Raw genomic sequence first — 25,237 nt, 5'->3', positions numbered from 1 at the left:
GACACGGCCCGGAGAAAACACGGGTTTTTAAATAAAAAGATTTTCTATATTTACCTGTAACCAGCGATGTGGTGTCCAACTCTGCTGCCTCCCGCTCCTGACCCCCGCTCATTATTTTCATTGATTATTCACTGCAGGGAGCAGCTGGGAGCAGGGGCATTGCGGCGACAGCGCTGGAGAGAGCACCGCCGAGGACAGCATCGCTGGGGAGATCGTTAGTGACAGGTGAGTATCCTGCCAGCATTGTGTGTGCAGGGACGACTAGGAGGTTATCGGATTTCCCAATGAACTCTGATAATCTCCTGATGACACCCCTGCGACAACTGCACTACAGCGAGTGTCACAATGGTGACTTCCAGGGGTTCATGAGAGTTCATTGGGAACTCAGATGACCCCCTGGATGTCACTGCACAAACTGCTGTATACTCACCTGTCACCGGCGATGTTCCCGGTGGTGCTGTCCTCGGCTGTGCTGTCCCCGCAATGCTCCGGATTCCAAATCCTTGGGCAGTGAATAATCAATGAAAATAATGAGCGAGGGTTAGGAGCGAGAGGCAGCAGAGCAGATACAGGTAAATATAGATACAGGTAAATATAGAGGATATTTTCATTGCAGACACGTGTTTTACCCGGTACCAGTCACACGTATGCAAACACGGATGTCACACGTGTGAGACACGTGTGACTGGTACCTGATTAAACACGGACGTCTGAAACCAACCTTATATAGCACTACTTGCTGTAATACCAGGCGTTGCCCAGGATACTAATGTGTCTCTCTTAAGCTGGTGTCACACTAAGCGACAGCGACAACGACGTCGCTGTTACGTCACCATTTTCGGTGACGTAACAGCGACCTTGTAAGTCGCTGTTATGATCGCTGCTTAGCTGTCAAACACAGCAGAAGCAGCGATCATAACGTCGCTGTGCTACATGTGCAGAGAGCAGGGAGCCGCGCTTAGCGCTGGCTCCTTGCTCTCCTAGGTACAGTACACATCGGGTTAATTAACCCGATGTGTGCTGCAGCTACATGTCACAGTGCAGAGAGCAGGGAGCCGCGCGCCCTGCTTAGCGCTGGCTCCTTGCTCTCCTTGCTACAGTATACATCGGGTTAATTACCCGATGCGTACTGCAGCCACATGTCACAGTGCAGGAGCCGGCACTGGCAGCAAGAGCGGAGGCTGGTAACCAGCGTAAACATCGGGTAACCAGGGAAAGGTCTTCCCTTGGTTACCCGATGTTTACGCTGGTTACAGCTTACCGCAGCTGCCAGTGCCGGCTCCTGATCGCTTCATTTCGTCGCTCTCTCGCTGTCACACACAGCGATGTGTGTGTCACAGCGGGAGAGTGACGACCAAAAAATGAAGCTGGACATTCAGCAACGACCGGCGACCTCACAGCAGGGGCCAGGTCGTTGCTGGATGTCACACACAGCGACAGGACGTCGCTGCAACGTCACAGAAAATGATGACGTAGCAGCGACGTCGTCCCTCTCTCTTTTTGTGTGTCTGTCTGTGTGTCACTGAGTTTGTCTCAGTGTATCTGGGTGTGTCTCCATCTGTGTGTGTGTGTGTGTCTCTGTCTTTGAGTCTCTGTTTGTGTCTGTCTCGCTCTTTGTGTCTCTGTATCAGTCTCTGCAACTGTCTTTGACGGTCTCTGTGACTGTCTCTCTGCGTACCTCTGTCTATGTTTCTGTCTGTCTCTGTATCTGTCTCTGCGTATCTGTCTCTACCTCACACAAGTCTCTTATACTAAGGATATCCTTTGTTGCCTATAGCAACCAGCCAGAGCTCATATTAATGACCTGTAGCTCTCAGCTCCATTGACTTTAATGCAAGCAGGTTTTTTGGCAAATAACTGTAAAGCAAGGGGTTAAATTTTCCCCTCAAAACATGGTATATGATGCTCCCTGAGTCAAATGTGGTGTCTGTGGAATATTTCGTGATTGTAAATGCAACGGTGCGGATTCCTTTAGCGGACATACAAACACACAAACTCAGCTTCATATATTAGATTAATTCCACAGCGCTTTACAGATGTGATTAACACTGTCCCCATTGGGGCTCACAATCGAAATTCCTTATCAGTTTGTCTTTGGAGTGTGGGAGAAATCTGGAGTACCCGTGGAGGAGTACGAGGAGAACATACAAACTCTTTGCAGATGATGTCCTTGGTGGGATTTCAAGCCAGGATCACAGCGCTGCAAGACTGCAATCCTAAGCACTAAGATTTGTGCATTACATAAAACGACATAAAAAAGGGAGTTAAAAACTCAGGATCCGTTATTTCTGACACCCCCTGTTGATGGCTTCAGCTCAACTCTGCATGTGCTCAATGCTGCATTTGTACTTATGTGCTGTCCTTTCCGATATTACCTGATGTGAGCAACATACATGTACTATCCGTGTTTTTCTTCTAATAGAACACACGCCATCTACTCTACTGGTTCTGTTCACATATCTGCATTTTTTATGTTTAGCAGAGTGAGCGGTTCTTAAAAAGTCATGGTTACATGTCCGGAGTCATGGATCAAAATTACATATAAAGTCATTAGGTCTGTTAAAATCCCAACAGGACACAGAAGGCATCAGTACATAGTGCATTTGCCATCCGTAATCAACATTGTAAATGAATAGGAGAAGATTTGTAAATTATTTTTTAATCAGTGGAACTTACTAATGGAACTTGGATCCAAGACACTGATGAGCAACGGGCCGTATTTTTACGCAAGAGAAAAATCACAGATATCTGAATTATGATGGATATTGGAAGGGAGTTGACACTTATGACAGTACCTTACCACATTTTGTAATGATTGGGATAACTTATTTTTTTAATGCAACCCTTTGTAAATGACCTATTAAGATAGTTTGAATTATGAGATATAACTGTACACCCCTATATTAGACAATTTAGGGTGTCTTCCTTTTTAGGACCCAAAACATTATGGATTATATAGGAAAAATGTTCATTTCAGTGCCTACATGATGATACATCAACCGATTCCCTTGCCCTTAACACAAATGGTGAGTAGTTTCAATGTCAGGACTACTCATGTTCACTTACTGTTGGGGAACCATTGTACAACCAATATGTTTGGAACTGCTCCTTAGGCCATCAACGCTATGGTTGTAATCTTATAAAGCCGTGATCCCCTTTCATTGCTGTTCACAGTCAAGCAAATACAGAAGCATTTCCAGAAACTTCAACCTGTGACTGAGCCACCTATAGAGGCTATTGCACGGACGACGAGGTTATACATGACCCATGGGCAGTAGAGGTCTTTATGCTGTTGAAAGTACATCCTTGTTCTATTACTAAAGGCAAATAAAAATGGGTGTGTGGATGTCTGTGATTAACTACTGAGCTGAACAAGAATGCAGTATTATAGCAGGCAGATCGTGCTTAGACCCAACATAAAGTACAAAGCCTCCATACATGTAAAAATATATTTAATAGCAGAAGTTATTGATCATCTGATAAAATGTCACTGTCAGAATAAAAAGAATAGAAAAGTGGGAGCCAGCCCAAAGTTATCACAAGGATCAACTAGTTTAAAAGTAAAGCTATAGTTCAGAATTGTTGATTGGATGCATTTGCAGTGAGTGAAGTATTCAAAAAAAATTTCTATGCTCTCTTCCAGAAATCAGCATCATTTGTACAGACTGAGGTCAGGGCTGTAATATAGACACATGTAAGCATCACAAAGCAGCCGTCGGGCATACGTTGGCATGCTTTTTGGGTCCTCCTGCTGTAGTTCTTCAGCTGTCATTTCTAAGTATTCAGTCACTTCTGGGCAAGGAGTTACACGGGGGATGTTAAATCCATTCTGTCCTCCTAAAAATGAGAGAAAAACCCCCCACTGAAGATCAATAGGAAAAAGAGTCAGAATTTTAAGAAGTGTAAATTAGCTGATGAAGGGTTTACTAGTTTTATAGGAAGAGACTACAGTACAATGAGCATTCACAGACTGCAGAGAATGTAAGCTGGATCACACCACAGAACTCACCTTCCCGATCAGCCATGCTATCGAAGAATGCCCACAGAGGCCGACGGTGAGACTGAAGTCTAATGAATGCCACGTAATGACTTGTTTCTATGCATAAAACAGCATACAGCTGCAAATTCTGTCTTTGTAGCATAGCTTGGCAGTTGAGATTTTCAGGCACACAGAGATGTCTTGGTTGGTGGCCAGATCTTTGCTTGTGAAGGTGAACCTGTGCATAAGGAAAAGTTAACTATGCTCCCATACAGATCATGATTTCCCAGAATTAATAAATAATGTTATTTTTGTCTGAATTACCAGACAGAAAGGATGTACCTGCTTGTTGCAGATGGCACAATACTGTTTTATGTGTCCTGGTGTGATCCCCAGATCCTCGTAGCAGTCAAGACATTCCACTACTGCTAGAGACTGACACACTGAACATTGCCGCGGGGCTGCATGGGGACAAAGAACAATATAAAGAATCTTAGCATATGTATGCAGTATATATTTTTCCTCTATGGGTATGTGCACATGGTGTCTTTAAGATGCTGGTAGAGCAGGCAGGATTTTCTTAGGCAAAGCTGTGTTATGGGAGAGCCAGTAGTCTTTTTCCGGAAGCGGCTTCACTGTCTGTTTAGCCAGTGGCTCCACTACTGGCATCTTTTTTCTGTACTTTATACTATAACTAGCGTTAAACGAGCGTCTTCTTCTAACCGTTCATCAATTTCCAAACCCTGAAGCTTTGAATTATATTCATTTTTTTATTGTGCATTATACTTATTTTTTGCATTGATTTTGTGGTGCTTTTTCAGGCGAATGGGTCATGGGCACATACCCTAATAACATAACATATACAACCCCTGGCAAAATATATGGAATCACCTGGCTCTGAGGATGTTCATTCAGTTGTTTAGTTTTGTGCCATGTCTGTGATCTGCTTTTTTTTTTTTAAAGAAAAGTAAAGTCATTTCAAATGGTAACTTTCTGGCTTTAAGGGTATGTCCGCACGTTGCTTTTTACCTGCTTTTTACCTGCTTTTTTGCTGCTTTTTCTTCTGCGCTGTTTAATGCCAAAATGGATGTGTTCTTCTATTCAAGCAATGTCTATGGGAATTTGGGTTTCTTGTTCACACTATGTTGTTCAAAATGCTGCCTTTTTGTGGCAGAACTTTGGTCAAAAACTCTGCTTTGCAGTGCAAAACCCAAATGGCAAAAACAATTGACATGTTGCTTCTTTGAAAAGCTGAGTTTTTGACCAAAGTTCTGCCACAAAAAGGCAGCATTTTGAACAACATAGTGTGAACAAGAAACCCAAATTCCCATAGACTTTGCTTGAATAGAAGAACACATCCATTTTGGCATTAAACAGCGCAGAAGAAAAAGCAGCAAAAAAGCAGGTAAAAAGCAACGTGCGCACATACCCTAAGAAACACTAAAAAAAAAAAAGAAAAAAAAAAAAAATCATGAAAACATAATGTGCTAGCCAGTAACAGTTACTTTTCAAGACCAAACAGGGGGAAAATTATGGAATCACTCTGTAAATTTACATTTCCAAAACTAACATCTGCATCAAATAAGATCTGCTCGTTAGTCTGCATCTAAAAAGAGTGATCACACCTTGGAGAGCTGTTTCACCAAGTGGACTGACATAAATCATGGCTCTAATACGAGAGATGCCAATTGAAACAAAAGGAGAGGATTATCAAACTCTTAAAAAAAGGCAAATCATTACGCAATGTTTCAAAAGATGTTGGTTGTTCAGTCAGCTGTGTCTAAAATCTGGACCAAATACAAATGACTAGGGAAGGATGTTAAAGGCAAACAAACTGGTAGACCAAGGAAGACATCAAAGCGTCAAGACAGGAAACTTAAAGCCATATGTCTCCAAAACAGGAAATGCACAACAAAACAAATGAGGAGTGAGTGGGCGGAAACTGGAGTCAATGTCTGTGACTGAACTGTAAGAAACCCCCTAAAGGAAAATGGGATTTACATACAGAAAGGCTAAACAATAAAAAAATGACTGCCTGAAGAGACCATGTATATTTCCACAGTCATTGATGATATGGGGCTGCATGTCAGATAAAGGTACTGGGGAGATGGCTGTCATTACATCTTCAATAAATGCCCAAGTTTACATTGAAATTTTGGACACTTTTCTTATCCCATCAATTGAAAGGATGTGTGGGGATGTTGAAATCATTTATCAAGATGATAATGCATCCTGCCATAGGGCAAAAACTGTGAAAACATTCCTTGAAAGAAGACCCATAAGGTCAATGCCATGGCCTGCAAATAGTCCGGATCTCAATCCAATTGAAAATCTTTGGTGGAAGTTGAAGAAAATGGTCCATAATAAGGCTCCAACCTGCAAAGCTGATCTGGCAACAGCAATCAGAGAAAGTTAGAGCCAGATTGATGAAGAGTACTGTTTTTCACTCATTAAGTCCATGCCTCAGAGACTGCAAGCTGTTATAAAAGCCAGAGGTGGTGCAACAAAATACTAGTGATGTATTGGAGTGTTCTTTTATTTGTTTGTTTTTCATGATTCCATAATTTTTTCCTGATAATTGAGTAATTCCATAATTTTTTCCCTTTGTTTGGTCTTGAAAAGTAACAGTTACTGGCTAGCACATTATGTTTTCATGATTTTTTTAGTGTAGCCAGAAAGTTGGCATTTGAAATGACTTTAGTTTTGTGCCATGTCTGTGATCTGCTTTTTTTGAAACAAAAGTAAACAACTGAATGAACATTCTCAGAGCCAGGTGAGTCCATAATTTTTTCCAGGGGTTGTATATAGGGATTTCTTTTATCAATGATTTAACATTGTACAATGTTGAACCGGAAATATGGATTTTCTCTACAACCTACGTCAAAGCAAAAGAAAACGTAGGAGTAAAGTGACTGGTTCCAATAAGTGCCTGGTGTGCTAAAATAAAATTTCCAACAACTGTAATTATTATGTGTAGCATGAAAACAGTGAAATGAAGTCTAAAAAAATCTGCACGCCGCTGGCTTAGATTGTTTTTATATTGAATGCTATAAACAAATACGTGTATGTTCGAGACTAAAAAACATACAGTAAAAAAATTAATAATGCTTACTTGTAAGTCTAGCAAAAAAAAAAAATATTCCCTATACAGAATCTGGCATAGATCAATGCAGCACTTGTAGGATAGCTGTACTTGACACTGGCTTTAGCTGACACCCCATTTAATGCATCTTAATGAGACTTCAGGTGGCCAAACACCGCGGATAGCTTGAAGCCAAAAGCTTGTTTTTTTGGTAGGTACTTCTCTCACCCCCACAGACATGCATGCTCAACCTAAGGTGCTAGTAATTTCAGTTGGGTGTGAGGAACGGGTCACTGCCAGATACATCCTCTACCAACTTACCTCCTGTGAGAATAAAGGGCCAAGTTGACATCCTTTCAAGGAACTGGCCAAGATTGACTTGGTCTATAATTACATTAACACTACTAATAAAAAATAATCAATAGAGAATTGCCAACAAGCTAACGTAGTTATTCACACGTAGAAAAGAACTGGTTATGTATGAGTTATGTCATTTATTGCTGTTGTCAGCTGTACTCATGATAATGTCTCACTTCTCCAATGACGAAGCTATCCCTCAGACATTTACAACTGCTGACTCACATCCTATTACATTCTTGCTTAACACTTACCGTCTTCAAGAAGATCGGTTATATCAAGTTGTTGGGTTGGGATGATGGTGTTAAACATCTTGAAGTTTTTTCCATTTCTTGGCATTTGAATGATAAGGCAAGAGGGAACCTAAGAATGCATTGACAACAACATGAAACTTCTATGAATAATCTCATTCCTAATAATAAAACATCCATTTAATTTAAACATGAGAATATAATTATGTGTCATAATCATGATATCGGAAAACTGCTTTAATGTTACACTTTGCTTATCTAATGATGTGATGTCACAGTACTGCAGTCCACAACAGTGACATCAATATGGATGAACTATCACTCTATAAAACCATGCTGGCCAATGACTCACGGACACTGTATACAACACATGATCTGAAGTCCGTTTAATGGATACTCTCCACCCACTTCAAAGCAGAAAGCTCATGAGCAAATGAAAGGTAAAAATAAAGATGCACATGCTGATCAACACACAGTTGTGGTGAAACCGTTTGTCATACCATTCTGTAGAGTTTACTTGGTCTTTTGTTACGGCATTAGTGCCAATGCATTATTGGTTTTACGCTGTATAAAAGAAGGCACTGTAAATGTTCGTTTATCATGCCAAGACCTCAGATTCAACAGACCTAGACTAGAAAAACTGGATGATATCTTACTTCTGTGAACTTGAGATCACCAGTAACCATGGACCATTCCAGCAGTTGCTGCACAGAGGGTACATCCACGGATTGCTTCTTCTCCATGAAAATCTGATAGAATATACAACCTTGAGGTTTCTTTTTTGGTGTTCTATGGAGCCATAAGACAAATGTAAAAAGACCTCTGTCACCCATAGGCTGATTTTGTACAAATAAAAAAAATACAAAAAAAAAAAAATTCTAATGCTGCCATTAAGGGAAGATATTTTGTGCCCCAGGGTTATTGTTAATATTATTCTTATTATTATTTATTATTATTATAGCACCATTTATTCCATGGCGCTTTACAAGTGAAAGAGGGTATACGTACAACAATCATTAACAGTACAAAACAGACTGGTATAGGAGGAGAGAGGACCCTGCCTGCGAGGCCTCACAGTCTACAGGGAATGAGTGATGGTACAATAGGTGAGGACAGAGCTGGTTGCGCAGTGGTGTACTGGACTGAGGGCTATTGTAGGTTGTAGGCTTGTTGGAAGAGGTGGGTCTTGAGGTTCCTCTTGAAGTTTTCCACGGTAAGGGAGAGTCTGATATACTGAGGTAGAGCGTTCCGGAGTATGGGGGAGGCACGGGAGAAATCTTGTACGCGATTGTGGGAAGAGGAGATAAGAGAGGAGTAGAGATGGAGATCTTCTGAGGATCTGAGGTTGCGTGCAGGCAGGTACCAGGAGACTAGGTCACAGATGTAAGGAGGAAACAGGTTGTGGATGGCTTTGTATGTCATGGTTAATGTTTTGAACTGGAGTCGTTGGGCGATGGGAAGCCAGTGAAGGGATTAGCAGAGTGGCGAGGCTGGGGAATAGCGAGGGGAGAGGTGGATTAAGCGGGCCACAGAGTTTAGGATAGATTGGAGGGGTACAAGAGTGTTGGAAGGGAGGCCAGAGAGCAGGCGGTTGCAGTAGTCGAGGCGGGAGATGATGAGGGCATGCACTAATGTTTTTGCTGATTCTTGGTCAAGGAAAGCACGGATCCGGGAGATATTTTTGAGTTGTAGTCTGCATGAGGTGAAGAGGGCTTGGATGTGTGGCTTGAAGGATAGAGCAGAGTCGAGGGTTAAGATGATATTGAAGAATGAATACTTTAAATATTATTTATTTGGGCAAAAGTATATCTAGACAGGGAATCAATATATCCATTTTACTATACAAGTTAAGATCTAATATTACATTTTGGAATAAACTCTGTCACTAGCAGATGAACTAGCTCTGGTCCAAATGATCGTGTGACGCCCTGGCCGGGCCAGTTAGTCACAAATAGGCCCCTACACAACACCTTCCCTCACAGGTAACAGCAGCCGACCTTCAAAACCCTAGTCACCCCCCTCAGGGCTAGATAAACACACCAGAGGTCGGAACCAGGCGGTTGGAAGACGCCCTCCGAGAAGTCTAGACAGCCCAGGGCGGGAAAGTAAAGAGTCGAGTGTTAGAGTTCAAGTTGGAGAGGAGTGTGGGCTGGAGCTGTGTCCAGCTCCAGCAGAGGCGAACACCCCAAATTGAACGGCGCCAGGGTAGGAGCCCTGGTGCCATTGGCTAGGAGGCAGACGGCAGTCTCAGTCTGCAGCAGCCGGGAAGACAACTCGGTAGAACCAAGGTGGACCGGGACAGCGTAGTTGCCCGCCGGTACCGACCCGGGGAACAGACTCGGAAACCGGAGCACACAGGGGGGTACTCGGACCCTGAAGCCAAGTCTAGAAGCTATTGGAACTGGTTAATTAACCGATTGCTGCCAGGACTAGAGGTCCTGTCCCACCCAAAGTCCCTATTAGAAGACAACAGCCCACCGAGGGGGATAAAAGGCCACCGCCAGGGCTCATAGATCCCACGGGCCAGCGTCTGGGGGCAAGGGCTCCTTAGGCCACATCCAGCCGGGAGCGGACTCCTGAAGTTGCAAGCACAGGCAGTCCACCATTCTAAAAAAGGTGCAGGAGAAAGACAGACCGAGACCACCAGCTGGGTGGGGGAACCAGAACGCAGCCGGCTGCAGGCACCGACCACCATCACCTTGGTTTACCAGAGACTCGTGTGTTTCCTTCAATAGTGAGTACACAAGCACCCTGCGGTCACCCATCTCCCTGCACCAAAAACCCAACGGGTTCCGGGGCCACCATCCCTGCCCACAGAGGGGTTAACAACTTGAGCACAACATCTCCCCCGGGTGCCCCCGTAACTGCAGCGGTGGTGTCCAACCTCACCACACACCGTGGGTGGCGTCACAAACTTAATACGGCTCAGCCCGTACATATACGTCCTACATCCACCACTATAACCCCCTTTTTTGATTGAAGTGACCGCGAGACCCCCGTGTCCGGAGACCCTCGAGCCACCCACAGAAGGTCCGGATCTGAGCAGCTTGGCTGCTGAGAGCGGGGCGGTACAATCGTTCTCCCCCAGCTCCTGTACCAACTTCATAATTACCTCAAAATTATCAGCGATAAGACATCAAAGATAATCTCGCAAGAGAAATATTTTAAACACTGCAAAACGGCACGCATTAAAGGGATCCTGTCAGCCATTTTTTCCACTGTAAAATGAACGTAATATATGTAAAGCATCTGACATGTTGACTAGGTTTATACCTTTATATTATAAGTCCGTTTCTCTGTTTTCTAGAAATCCATCCAAGAATGCTTATACAAATTTGCTCGCTAGCGCTGGGTGCTTATCCTGCATTTCCAGCCTATCTTGCTATTTTATTCCTTGCCACCAGCCTCCTGTCATAGACTGACAGGTCAATTTTCTTTGTGACCTGCTCCCCCACTCAAGATCTTGCATAGGCACCATCATTCCAAGGTAAGCACATACACAGTGGGGTCCTGATAGCTTTGTATGAAGTGGACCATCAATCTGTGCTTGTCTATGCCCCCAGGAATTATGACGCCTGCGCTCCATTCATAGATGGAGCAGATTACAGGCAAAAGTGACCTGTCACTGACAGGAGGCCGGTGGAAGGAAGTGAAAGAGACTGAAAAGCTGTAATTGCAGCGTACGGTCCGTGCACATGAGCTCATTTGCATAAGCATTCACCAATAGATTTCTACAAAAACAAAGAAACGAACTTCGAATACAAACTTATAGCCGTAATCAGATGCTTTACAATTGACGTTGTTTACGTCATTTTAGAAGGAAAAAATTGCTGGCCGGTTCCATTTAAAGAAGCACTCCCATCACAGTTTTTCTCCTTTTAATATATTGCCATAACACTGTGTACTTACAATTGCTCACTTTGCCTTTCTACCCAGTAAATCATTTTCTTTTCTCGATGTGGAAACAGGAAGTTTCTTTTCCCTGCATGAATTATTCTCTTCTGACTAGTGATCTGTCGGTCATGAACGATCCAACACAAAGATCCGGCTCCCTGCTGTGACTGACAGGAGGCGGATCCCCAGTGAGAGCCATTAAATTTTCTAAACTGCTAAACCCCGCCCACCCGTAGCTAAACCCCACCCACTCAACAATCTAATTGGTCCCTTGTAAGTGGGCGGGGTTTAATAGGGAGCCAAGAACAATCCAAATGAGCTGACTCTTTTTGGTGAGCGGAGCCATGGGAATCGGATCACCAAAAAGAGCCGGACTGCCCATCACTACTTCTCACCCAGCTGCTCTGCTCCTCCCCTGCCACTGACTTTTGCAGTGATGACTCATGCAGGAAAAAGAGACTTTCTGTTTCTACACAGAGGTTACAAGGATTCAGTTTTTCAACATGTGAGGTCTAAAGTAAAAGTAAAAACACAGAATTAACTGGGTAGAAAGGCAAAATGATTTAAGTACACCGTGCTATATAATATAATGACTGCAATATATCAAGTGGATAAAAACTTAAGAATGTGCTTCTTTAAGCTACCTTTGTTGATGAGACAGGAAGAACAGGGGGCCTCAAAGTTTCAGATTACAGAATTCATTTTCTGTCCCATCATATTACACATTTGGTGAATGCAGATGCAGTAAGCATATTAGAAGGAATACCGTGTTTTTCCTAAAATAAGACCTCCCCCAAAAATAAGCCCTAGTAGGGATTTTCAGCTATTTCAGAGCAAGGCTTAAATATAAGCCCTCCCCCGATAATGAGCCCTAGTCGCAGATCAATAATGAAGTGTCCGTGCAGCTAAAAAAGTTACAGATACTGCAGGACACTTCATTATAGAAAGCTGGCACCCGGCAATTACACTCACCAGACGCTGAGCGGGAGGCCCTGCAGTGATCGCACACATCAGCTCTCACACACAAACACACACATCGCATCACACACATACCACATCCAGCGACACCAATTTCTTCTGACCGGCAGAATCCTGGGAGGCAGTGCAGTGGAGTGCAAGAATGCTTGCTTACAGGACCTGCGGGCCGGACACATGACTTCCTCCCATCATTACCTGCGGCCAGAAGTATTCTGTAACGCTGGATAAAGTGAGTGTGTTTGTGTGTCAGTGTGTGTGTCAGTGTGTGTGAGTGTGTGTGTGTGTGTGTGTCAGTGTGTGTGTGTCAGTGTGTGTGTGTCAGTGTGTGTGTGTCAGTGTGTGTGTGTCAGTGTGTGTGTGTGTCAGTGTGTGTGTGTGTCAGTGTGTGTGTGTGTCAGTGTGTGTGTGTGTCAGTGTGTGTGTGTTAGCATCAGTCAGCCAGCCAGCCAGCCAGCAGCAGGGGAGGACGGCGTGCAGCACCCACCGGAGATCACAGGGAGGGCCTGGGAGCCATTCAGATGTCCGGGTCTGGTAAGTTTGAGTCTCCCAACCATGTTTCTCTAAAGATAAGACCTCTTCCAAAAATAAGCCCTAGTGCTTTTTTTGGGGGACAAAAAAAGTAAAAGACAGTGTATTATTTTTGGAAAAACACGGTATATCAGTAAATGTTTGGGGGGGGATGTTCTGTCCATTTAATACTTTTTTTTCTTCTCGCTTCTAGATTTGGGGCAATTGGAGGGAATCCATAAAACAAAGCCAATAGCTGAGTAATGATACTTTATTTCCTCCAAAATATGTATGTTGGATAAATAGTTAACTGAAAAATACCCCATTGTTTTATAATTGCAGTATACAAGATGTATACAATCAGAAAGGGGCAATTACTGGCATGAAAATAAGTTCTGTACATCACTTTTTTTAGGATGGCACATTGGTGAGTTACAGTTACAAAAACAAATTAAAAGGTATCCATCACTTTAGGTATAAGCCACTGAATCATGCAGTTAATTACACAATAAATATATAGAGAGCAAGTTTGGACTTAAATACTTAAAGGGGTACACAGGAAAGATAAAAAATATTGTACTGTAAAGATGAGATGCCCAGTGCAGTTCTATTATCCTTACAATAGCTGTAATTCTGTGACACTTTTCTGCTCCTCCCTCCCCTTACATCACACATCAGGGGATGTGCTTCGTGCTGTAAAAGCCAGCCCCCTGATAATAGCTGCTTCTCCTTAGTCCGAGAACATGGCAGGTGGCCACGTCCCCCTATTCTCTGCAAAGAAGCAGCTATTATCAGGTGGCTGGCTGTTACTCACAGAAGAGAGCATATCCTTTGATGTGTGATGTAACCTCTCAGGAGGGGAGGAAGGAGTAGAAAAGTGTGACACAGTATTACAGCTATTGTAAGGATAATAGAACTGAACTGGGCATCTAATCACTACACTGTATGAGTGCAGGGATAGTACAAGATTTTTTTTTATCTCCCTGGAGTACCTTTAAGACAAAAACAGGAAGAAGATATATAGATAAGTAACATTAAAATAAGGAATAGTAATGCTCTAAGGAAGTGGGATAGGGTGGTAGGTCATATTGATATGGAAAAGTAGGCTAGAATTCTAAAAGAGCTTCTGCGAGGATGAGATAAAATGGTGTCCCCGGTATTAGTCACACTAAAGCCTGTCCTAGTCTGGTGTCCTTATAGACTGAAGATATACAGCAACTGAGACCTTTGTGTCAATTGACAAAAGCTGTAGCACATATACCTCAGTCAAGCGGTCATATGTAAAGAAATATATCTCTTCCTTGCTGAGCACAATGGGGATATCTCCATGGTCATTCTGTTTATTGGTTTTCCAGTTGGGCACAGTCGGACTCTATGCACTGCTGAAAAGCTGTCAAACTGATGAGGAGGAGGATGAAGCTGGATATTTCCTTGTTAAGCACAACATGGGTTAAAAAATGTCTTCACACATCACAGCCAACTGCTTACTGAGGTATGTGATATAACTCTTGTGAGGTGAAACAGGAGCTGTTATCTTCAGTCTACAGCCTGTACTGACAAGTGACTAGGATGGACTGGAGTTTCAATTACATCAGGGACACCATTTTATCTCATGCTCAGAGAAACTCTTTAAATTCAGGTCTAGGATGGTATCGATCAATAAAAAGCAATGCAAATAATAGACAGGTTTGGGTTTTTTTGTAATCAAACTGTTATATTACACCCTTAGGGTACGTGCCCACGATCAGTATTTCGATCAGCGGTTTGGACGCAGCATACGTCAGCTGCGTCTAAACCGCAGCGGTGTACAGTACAAGCATAGTGGACAGGATTCCTAGAAATCCCGTGCCCACTGTGCCTGTTTTTTCCACAGCAAGCACTGAACTGCGGAGCGGTTTTCACGCCGCAGCATGTCAATTGTTTGCTGCGGAATTGCCTGCATCCTCTGTAGGGAGAACATAAGCAGGAGACTCGCGGCCCCGCCGGTCAGGACTCGCTGCATTCTGAACGCAGCGAGTCCTGATCGTGGGCACATAACCTTAAATTGCGAGCAAGATTAAAAAGAGAAAATGGACACATTTGTTTGAAATGTAATAGACAATCACCAGAGTTCGCTCATAGGCATTGGATATGTAAGGGAATAAGGAAGTCTTGGATAGAAGTAAGAAAACAGATTGAAGAGGCCCTCAAGTGTTCAATTCCCTAAAATATCAAGCTGTCAGCTTGGTTGTAAGGAGTTGCTTCAAGGATTTAGTGCAGGGCAGAAGAAGTTGGTGGTAGATTATTTTTTAATTAAAAATCAAATAGAATAGTCAACAATTCCAAATTGGCAAAAAAAACCCTACCAAAATAAAAAAGCGATAAACATAATCTATGCACAATCAAATAGAATAAGTAAGGAAAATCCTAGGAAAAGTGGATACCTGGATTATCTCTATGAAAGACATACTAGTTACACTTTACATCAATATAAAAGGAATCTGATTCCAGCAATTTATCACTTGTTTGCTGCATTTCCAAAACAATCACTGTTTTATCTACTGCAGATCTACTACTGCGCTAAATGTTGAGCTCTATAAAACCCCATCCACACCACTGGCAGCTTTCTGTGTTCCCTGTGCATAAACAGAAGGCTGCCAATTATTAGTTGTGGTGGTGTTGTTGGACTATGTTGTTGACTGACAAAATCACTTTTTTAATAAAATGTAATTAATCAAAATTACTGCATGCAACCCAGTAAGCGACATCACTGGAATCAGGGTCACTTTTCCTGCATCTTTCTGCTCTCAAAACCTGGTGACCGATTGCCTTTAAAATGGAAAAATATATAATTTTGTTTGCAGTCTCATCAGTGGGGGAGGAAAGAGGGGGTGTGAGGGAGTGAGGTGTAGGGTCTATTTTTGTGAAATAAAATGTATTTAAATGATCCACTGTATTGCTATACTGGACATCAACAATCTGATTGAAGTGGAAGGTGAAGAACACAGTAAAAAAAAAAAAAAAAAAAAAAACCCCACAAACACAAAGCAAAAAAAGTAGTGAGTAAAAAGGAAATAAAGAAGGGAATTTTGTTTACTTACCGTAAATTCCTTTTCTTCTAGCTCCAATTGGGAGACCCAGACAATTGGGTGTATAGCTATTGCCTCCGGAGGCCACACAAAGTATTACACTTAAAAGTGTAAGGCCCCTCCCCTTCTGGCTATACACCCCCAGTGGGATCACTGGCTCACCAGTTTTAGTGCCAAAGCAAGAAGGAGGAAAGCCAATAACTGGTTTAAAGACCAATTCAATCCGAGGAAACATCGGAGAACTGAACCATACCACATGAACAACATGTGTACCCGAAAAAACAGAAAAAACCCCGAGAAAACAGGGCGGGTGCTGGGTCTCCCAATTGGAGCTAGAAGAAAAGGAATTTACGGTAAGTAAACAAAATTCCCTTCTTCTTTTTCGCTCCGAATTGGGAGACCCAGACAATTGGGACGTCCAAAAGCAGTCCCTGGGTGGGTAAAAGAATACCTCGTGATAGGGCCGTCAAACAGCCCTTTCCTACAGGTGGGCAATCGCCGCCTGAAGGACTTATCTACCTAGGCTGGCGTCTGCCGAAGCGTAGGTATGCACCTGAAAATGCTTGGTAAAAGTATGCAGACTCAATCAGGTAGGTGCCTGACACACCTGCTGAGCCGTAGCCTGGTGCCGTAATGCCCAGGATGCACCCACGGCTCTGGTAGAATGGGCCTTCAGCCTTGAGAGAACCAGAAGCCCAGTAGAACTGTAGGTTTCAAGAATTGGTTCCTCGATCCCCCGAGCCAGGGTGGATTCAGAAGCTTGCGACTGTTTACGCCGACCAGCGACAAGGACAAAGAGTGCATCCGGGTGGCGCAGGAGCGCCATGCGGGAAGTAGAACCTGAGTGCTCTCACCAGAACCAACAGATGCAAATCCTTCTGAAATTGATGGACTGGACGAGGACACAAAGAAGGTGAGGTGATATCCTGATTGATATGAAAGTGGGATACCACCTTAGGGAGAAATTCCGGAATCGGACGCAGAACTACCCTGTCCTGGTGAAGGACCAGGAAGGCAGATTTGTATGAGAGCGTTGCTAGCTCGGAAACTCTCCTAAGAGACGAGACCGTTACTAGAAGGCCACTTCCCGAGAAAAGCGGGAAGGGAGACCTCTTTCAAAGGCTCGAAAGGCGGCATCTGGAGAGCAATTAGAACCTTGTTCAGATCCCAGGGCTCTAACGGCCGCTTGTACGGAGTGCTGAGACGACAAACTCCCCGTAGGAACGTGCGTACCTGAGGAAGTCGTTTCTGAAAAAATACAGATAGCGCTGAGACTTGTCCCTAAAGGGAACTGAGCGACAACCCTTTTTCCAACCTAGATTGCAGGAAGGAAGGAAACATAGACGATGCAACCGGCCAGGGAGAAACACCCTGCGCCGAGCACCGAGATAAGAATATCTTCCACGTCCTGTGGTCAATCTTGGCGGACGTTGGTATGCTAGCCTGTCTCATGGTGGCAACCACGTCCTGAGGTAATCCTGACGACACTAGGTTCCAGGACTCAATGCCACACCATCAGGTTGAGGGCCGTAGAATTCAAATGGAAGAATGGCCCTTGAGACAGCCAGTCTGATTGGTCTGGTAGTGCCCCCGGTTAGCCTACCGTGAGGCACCACAGAACCGGGAACCACAACATCCTCGGCCAATCTGTAGCGACGAGGATGGCGCGGCCGCAGTCGGTCCTGATCTAGCGCAGCACTCTGGGCAACAATGCCAGAGGTGGCACATAAGGTAGCTGGAACTGCGACCAATGCTGAACTAAGGCGTCTGCCGCCAGAGCTCGATGATTGTGAAACCGTGCCATGAAGGTGGCACATTGTTGTTGTGCCGTGACGCCATTAGATCGACGTCCGGCCTCTGTCAGCGGCGCCAGATCTCCTGAAACCCGTCCGGGTGAAGAGACCATACCCTTTCGGCCACACCCCGGCGACTTAGGAAGTCAGCTTCTTAGTTTTCCACGCCTGGGATGTGAACTGTGGATATGGTGGATGCCGTGTCTTCCACCCACATCAGAACCTGCCGGACTTCCTGGAAGGCTTGCCGGTTGCGCGTTCTTCCTTGGTGGTTGATGTATGCCACCGCTGTGGAGTTGTCCGACTGAAGTCGGATTTGCTTGCTGTCCAGCTGCTGTTGGAAGGTTTGTAGGGCAAGATACACTGCTCTGTGTTCAAGAACATTGATCTGAAGGGTGGACTCTTGCTGAGTCCACGTACCCTGAGCGCTGTGGTGGAGAAAAACTGCTCCCCACCCTGATAGACTCGCGTCTGTCGTAACTATCGCCCAGGATGGGGATAGGAAGGACCTTCTTTTTGACCATGAGGTGGGAAGAAGCCACCACCGTAGAGATTCCTTGGCCGCCTGAGAAAGAAAGACGACTCTGTTGAGGGAGGTCGACTCCCCGTCCCATTGGCGGAGAATGTCACATTGTAGTGGACGCAGATGAAACTGCGCGAAAAGAACTGCCTCCATTGCTACCATCTTACGTAGGAAGTGCCTGAGGCGTCTCAATGTGTGCGACTGGTTCTTAAAGAAGAGATTGCAGCCCGTAGTGAATGCTGTTTGTCTAGCGGTAGCTTCACTATCGCTGAGAGAGTATGAAACTCCATGCCTAGATATGTTAGCGATAGGGTCGGGGTCGGATCTGACTTCAAAAAGTTGATGATCCACCCAAAACTCTAGAGAGTCTCCAGCGCAACGTTCGGGCAGTGTCGGCATGTTTCCTAAGAGAGTGCCTTGACAAGTAGATCGTCTAAATATGGGATCACAGAGTGACCCTGAGAGTGCAGGACTGTGACTACTGCTGCCCTGACCTTGGCAAAGACCAGTGGGACTGTCGCTAGCCGGAAGGTAGAGCTACGAACAGAAGGTGTTCGTCTCCTATAACGAAGCGTAGAAACGCTAGTGCTCTGGATCAATCGGCACGTGTGGATAAGCATCCTTGATGCCTAATGATGCTAGGAAATCTCCTTGGGACATTGAGGCGATGACATGGCGGAGGGATTCCATCCGGAACCGCCTGGTGTCCACGAGCTTGCTGAGCAGTTTTAGATCCAGACCGGGACGGAACGGCCCGTTCTTATAGGCACCGCAAATAAATTGGGGTAAAAACCGTGACCTTGTTCCTGAAGAGGAACGGGGGTCATCACTCTTTCTGCCTATAGAGTGCACCCTGTTTGCAGAAGAGCAGCGGCTCGGCCGGGAGGTGGAGAAGTTCTGAAGAATCGAGTTGAAGGACGAGAAGTGAGCTCTATCCTGTACCCGTGAGACAGAATGTCTCACACCCAACGGTCATTGACCTATGGCAGCTAAATATCGCCAAGGCGGGTGAGCCTGCTACCGACCGAGGATGCGGAGAGAGGAGGCCGCAAGTCATGAGGAAGCCGCTTTGGAAGCGGGTTTTCAGACTGTCTCTTTTTTGGGCGTGACTGAGCCCGCCAAGAATCTGAGCTCCTCTGATCCTTTTGAGTCCACATTGGACGAGGAAAAATGGGACCTGCCCGAGCCTCGAAAAGACCGAAACCACGACTGCCTCCTGCTCTGTTGGGGTTTGTTGTGTCCGGGCTGAGGAAAGGATGAATCCTTACCCCTGGACTGTTTAATGGTTACATCCAAACGCTCACCAAACAGTCGGTCAGCAGAAAAAGTCAACTGGTTAAGCAACCTTTTTTGGAAGCAGAATCTGCCTTCCATTCACTTAACGAGCAGACCAGGCTCTGCTTAAAAACACGGAGCAGCGGAGGCTACTGCCGTACGGTTCGCAGAGTCTAGGGCAACCTGAATCGCGTAAGAAACAAATGCAGACATTTGAGAGGTTAAGGATGCCACCTGCGGCACAGATGTACGTGTAACCGTGTCAATCTGTGTAAGACAAGCTGAAATAGCTTGGAGTGCCCCAAGGGTGAGAATGCTGGAGCCAACGGTGCGCCGACAGTCTCATAGATGGATTTAGACCAGAGATCCATCTGTCTGTCAGTGGCATCTTTAAGTGCAGCTCCATCTCCCACTGCCACTATGGATCTAGCTACAAGCCTGGAGATTGGAGGATGCCGCTTGGGACACTGGGTCCAGTCCTTGACCACGTCAGGGGGCAGGGATAACGTGTATCCTAAGCCGTTTGGAGAAGCGCATATCTGGATAAGTGTGGTGTTCCTGGACTGCCTCTCTGAAGGCAGAGTGGTCCAGAAAAATACGTGAAGCTGACTCCTACACTGGAGGAGCTGTATTGATGGACGCTATAAGATTATTCACTATGGCGTCACCATTAGGTGTATCCAGATTGAGAGCGGTCTCAGGATCAGAATCCTGAGCCGCTACTTCCGCCTCATTACACAGAGAGTCCTTCTGCTAGGACCCTGATGAAACCGAGGGCCGCTCATAGTGAGCCCGCTTAGGCTGTCTGGGACTGACGTCTGTGCAGAGCCGTGACTCTGGGATGCGTGTGACATTCCCGGAGCTGTTAGTTGTTCACACTGAGGGGGGGCCATGGATCAATGATTCAACAGTGCCCATGTTGTGAGAGACATGTCCGGACTGCTAGGCTTCTAGTATCATAGCCATAGTCTCAGAAAATCTGACAGTAAAAACTGCAGACACCATCCTCATCCTCTGGCCATTAGCAGAGACTCCGGCTGAGTTGGATATAATGGGGGTCTATGTAACCTGCCGGCCGTATAGCCGTACATGCTGTACCGGCTGCATAGAAAAACATGTGGTTCTGCACCTTTGTTTTACACAGAGAATATGCTGATAACTCCTCCGCACAATCCAGGAGGGTATATACAACGTGCGACCAAACAGTGCAATGTATATAGTACAAGCATATCTATAAGTGCACTTCTGCACTAATGGGGTTAGCACCACAGGTGCTGCTTAACGCCTGTTGCAGCGATTGTGTGACTATCAGAATGCCAGGGTCTTCCACACTTGTCTCTGTATCGTACAGAAACTGACACTAATGGCTGCCGGCGTCCTTGTAGAGAAGGAAGCCGTGGGCGTGCCTGAGAAAGTGCGGGAATCCGGTTTCACAGTGCACACAGTGAGAGGGGTGGAGTATGCAAAACATACTCCAGCTCTCAGCGCTGCTGTGCTATGCAGCGTCACGCCCCTACCCTGACTGTCAGGCCTGTGGGCGGTAACGAAGGGAGACTAGGCCCAGAAGCCGGGGACTCGAGTTAATAAGCGCGGCCGGCATATCAGTGCTGGCCGGCGCGGAAGTCCCCGGCGCACCACAAATCCCAGCAGCGCCTTAAATAAAAATGGCAGCGGCGGTTAGCGCAGTAGTCACCCAATACACTAACACACCCAGCAACGCTGTGGTGTGCGATGGCACTAGTGCGGACAGCGCCGCTGTCCCTGGCGCACTAACACACCCAGCAGTGCTGCCGTGTGTCTGCGCGGTCCCCACAGGGACACAGAGTACCTCCATGTAGCAGGGCCATGTCCCTGAAGATACTCCGCTCCATGTCCAGCAGATACCAGGGGCTGTGGATGGAGCACGGTCTCAGTGCCTGGAGACCGATAGAATCCCACTTCACCCAGAGCCCTGTAAAAAGGGATGGGGAAGGAATCAGCATGTGGGCTCCAGCCTCCGTACCCGCAATGGGTACCTCAACCTTAACAAACACCTCCGACATGAAGTGGGGTGAGAAGGGAGCATGCTGGGAGCCCTGTATGGGCCCTCTTTTCTTCCATCCGACATAGTCAGCAGCTGCTGCTGACTAAACAGTGGAGCTATGCGTGGATGTGTTGCCTCCTTCGCACAAAGCACAAAACTGGTGAGCCAGTGATCCCACTGGGGGTGTATAGCCAGAAGGGGAGGGGCCTTACACTTTTAAGTGTAATACTTTGTGTGGCCTCCGGAGGCAATAGCTATACACCCAATTGTCTGGGTCTCCCAATTCGGAGCGAAAAAGAAATACTATGCTTAAAGGGGTGCTACGTAGAGATAAAAAAAAATGTTTGTCCTGACCCTGCCCTCATACACTAGGAAGCTGGGCTGGTCACTGCAGTTCTGGTAACTTTAGATCAGTTATCAAAATAGTAGTTGCTACTCTCCCCTCCCAAATGGGACGTTATGTCACAGACCACTGTAAAGCTCCGTGCTGCAGCAGAAAACAGGTGGCCGTGGCCTGTGGCTCCATGCTCTTCCTACCTGCCACGCTCCCATCACGCCCCATCTTCTAAGACTGATAGAAAAGTAACAGGGGGTGAGATGGGGCCGAGGCAGATAGGAAGAGCATGGAACCGGCCACCATGCCCCTCTGTTATCTGTTGCAGCACGGAGCTTTAGGCCTTGTGCCCACGTGGCTTTTTTTCATGCTTATTTCCTTGCTTCTTTTAATCAGTAAATGCAAGGAAAAAGCATCCCAGCAAAGTCTATGAGAATCCTGACTTGCTGTGCACCCGTTGCTTCTTTTTTCCTTGCAGTTTTTGTTGCCAAAAAAAGGAGCGTGTCAATTGTTTTATCGGTTTTTTTTCCTGCATTTTTCACCAATTGACTTCAAAGGAATCAGAAAAAACGCATGTGTAATTCACACATTGCTTTTTTGTGCGTTTTCACGTGCTTTTTTGACGTCTCTGGGGTTCCCTGCAGCCATTTCCTCATCTCGTGGGTTTCATCACAGGACCTTGCTGCAAGGTGAATAGAGTTCATACCAGCGAATCTCCAGGATTTCCGGCGGATTGAACTCGATTCACCTTGTGACGTCACCAGGGTTCCCTGCACCTAGCCTCGCAACTAGGCCTCGTGGTCTTTACCACAGAACATTGCTGCAGGGAACTCCGGTGACATACATGCCCTGGTCTGTGAGGCGATCCGTACTTTAGTAACCCAGGGTCGTCATGGTGACGACTCAGGGTTACCATAGCAGCGATGGGGTCCCTGTGATCTCATTACAGGGACCCGATCGCCAGGGAGAGATAAGCGATTCCTCTTCTTGCCTCCTGAATTCTGCGATTGCATTGATCGCAGCATTTAGAGTGTTAAACTGCCAGGAGCGGCACGGTACACTGCTCTTGGCAGCGAGAGTCAGGTCCCGGGTAGAACATCAACCAGTGACCAGGCGGCGACCATAGGGGTACAGCACCTGAACCCCCACGACTCCAATCACTAAAGAACGCACAAAAAGAAACGTGAAAAAATGAGCGTTTTTTTTCAGCTACTTTTTTTCCTGCCAAAACATGCGTTTTTATGTGCAGATTTTCTGCACATAAAAACGAAACATGGACACAGTCTTATGATGGTCTGTGACGTAAAGTCCTATACGGGAGAGGGGTGAGTAGCAGCTACAATTTTATTGATTACAAGGGATCGAAGATACTAAAACTGCAGTGGCTGCTCAGCTTCATAGTGTATGAGGGCAGGGACAGTACAATGGTTTTGGGTTTTTTTTTTTTAAATCTCCCCGGAGTACCCCTTTAAAACTAGTGTAGAATGAACCATAAGTGGGAAATAAATACACAAGTAAGTAGTTTAAAATTGCTCAACAGTCAGCACCATATGGTACGGAGTCACAAAAATAGCCACTAAAATACCTAATATAAAAGAGAGGCTCTACTCTAAGGACTTGGAACAAGCGATTTAGAAATTCTTCAGGATCTATAAAGAAAAAGCAGAGGTTAAATCTAGTGATGAGCGGGCACTACCTATAGGATGATCAGTACTCGTAACAAGCAGGTCGGACGCCTGGACGAGCTCGACTCAAGTACCGAGTATAATGGAAGTCAATGGGGAACGTGAGCATTTTTACGGTAGATCATCTGGAAAAATGCTTGAATTTCCCTAGAACTTCCATTATACTCGGTATTCAAGCCGAGCCCGTCCGAGTGTCTGACCCGCTTGTTTCGAGTACTGAGCACCTGAGTATGATGGTGCTCGCTCATCACTAGTTAGATCACATCAGATGCCATCGTTTTGCAAAATGTATTAGAAGCAATCCATAGTCAACTCCTGTATAGTAAAATATACTTCCAAAAGGAATATTTTCATCCTGAATACCTACAATGTTTCTACATGAGCCATGTCATCTCCAATCATCTGTAAATTCTAAACAAAAATTGATGTGCATATTACATCTAAATTAAAGGGAATCTGTCCTCAGGTTTTTGTCACCTAATCTGATAGCAGCATAATGTAGAGACAGAGATCCTGATTCCAGCAAGGTTTTACATACTGGGCTGGTTAGTGTAGTTTTGATATAATTACTGTTTAATAAAGTGATTATCATCATTAGACTACTTGGCTTGCTGCCAGGTAGTCCTGCATTTTTATAAGCTCTGCATAACCCCGCCTCCACCACAGATTGGCAGCTTTCTATGTACACTGTATATGAGCACAGAGCTGCCAATCAGTGGTATGGATGGGGTTATAGAGCTCCACATTCAAACACGTGCTGGATCTGCAGCAGAGAAAACAGTGATTTTATCAAAATGATAGCAAACAGCTCAGTACGTGACACATCGTTGGAATCAGGGTCTCTGTCGCTACATTATGCTGCTCTGACATGTGGGGGTAGCGAAAACCTGGTGACTGATTCCCTTTAAAGGAGTTGTCCACTACTTTGACAACCTCTACACAATCTGTGTTTTTCCCCAGTAAAGGCATAAAAAAGTTACAGTCATGGCCGAAAATGTTAGCAGAAAATAAAGTATTTCTCCAAGAAAATTATTGCAGCTGCACATGTTTTGTCATGCACATGTATATTTCCATTGTGTGTATTGGAACAACACACAAAAAAAAAGAAAAAAAAAAGGGGGGCAAATTGGACATATATTTCACACAAAGCCTCAATGGGCCAGCGAAATTTTTACCATCTTTCAAAAGTTATGGGTAAACATGTGATATGATGCTTTTTGAAATGTGATGCTCTTTGAAACGTACCTGTGACAAGTAACAGGTATGGACAATAAGAAAATCACACCTGAACCTAGATAAAAAGGGGAAAAGTGCAGTGTGTGTGTGTGTGTGTGTGTGTGTCACACTAAGCATGGAGAACAGAAAGAAGAGAACTGTGAGGGTTGGGAACTAAAATAATTGAAAAATATCAACAATTGCAAGGCTACAAGTCCATCTTCAGAGACTTTGATGTTCTTTTGTCCACGTTGAGAAACCTAATCAACCCAT

At 45.1% G+C, this 25,237-nt stretch overlaps 1 protein-coding gene across 2 annotated transcripts in view; it reads right to left on the bottom strand.

The window, feature by feature from the left end:
* Window positions 1-3,437: 3,437 nt before the first annotated feature.
* The window catches only part of LOC142246654 (ubiquitin carboxyl-terminal hydrolase CYLD-like), a 94,442-nt gene continuing 72,642 nt past the window's right edge, over window positions 3,438-25,237 (bottom strand). For both annotated transcript variants that reach the window (XM_075319722.1, XM_075319727.1), the window contains exons 10-15: window positions 23,650-23,713; window positions 8,326-8,458; window positions 7,673-7,781; window positions 4,322-4,440; window positions 4,010-4,217; window positions 3,438-3,837 (exon numbers count right to left, since the gene is read on the bottom strand). In XM_075319722.1, the coding sequence (XP_075175837.1) occupies window positions 3,653-3,837; window positions 4,010-4,217; window positions 4,322-4,440; window positions 7,673-7,781; window positions 8,326-8,458; window positions 23,650-23,713 (818 nt within the window). In that variant the 3' untranslated portion in view covers window positions 3,438-3,652. The remainder of the gene's footprint in view (window positions 3,838-4,009; window positions 4,218-4,321; window positions 4,441-7,672; window positions 7,782-8,325; window positions 8,459-23,649; window positions 23,714-25,237) is intronic.

Source organism: Anomaloglossus baeobatrachus, chromosome 1 (genome assembly GCF_048569485.1).
Source record: "Anomaloglossus baeobatrachus isolate aAnoBae1 chromosome 1, aAnoBae1.hap1, whole genome shotgun sequence".
Classification (NCBI taxonomy): Eukaryota; Metazoa; Chordata; class Amphibia; order Anura; family Aromobatidae; genus Anomaloglossus; species Anomaloglossus baeobatrachus.
Note: the sequence above shows the minus strand (reverse complement) of the source record. Positions and strands in the feature narration are given on the sequence as shown.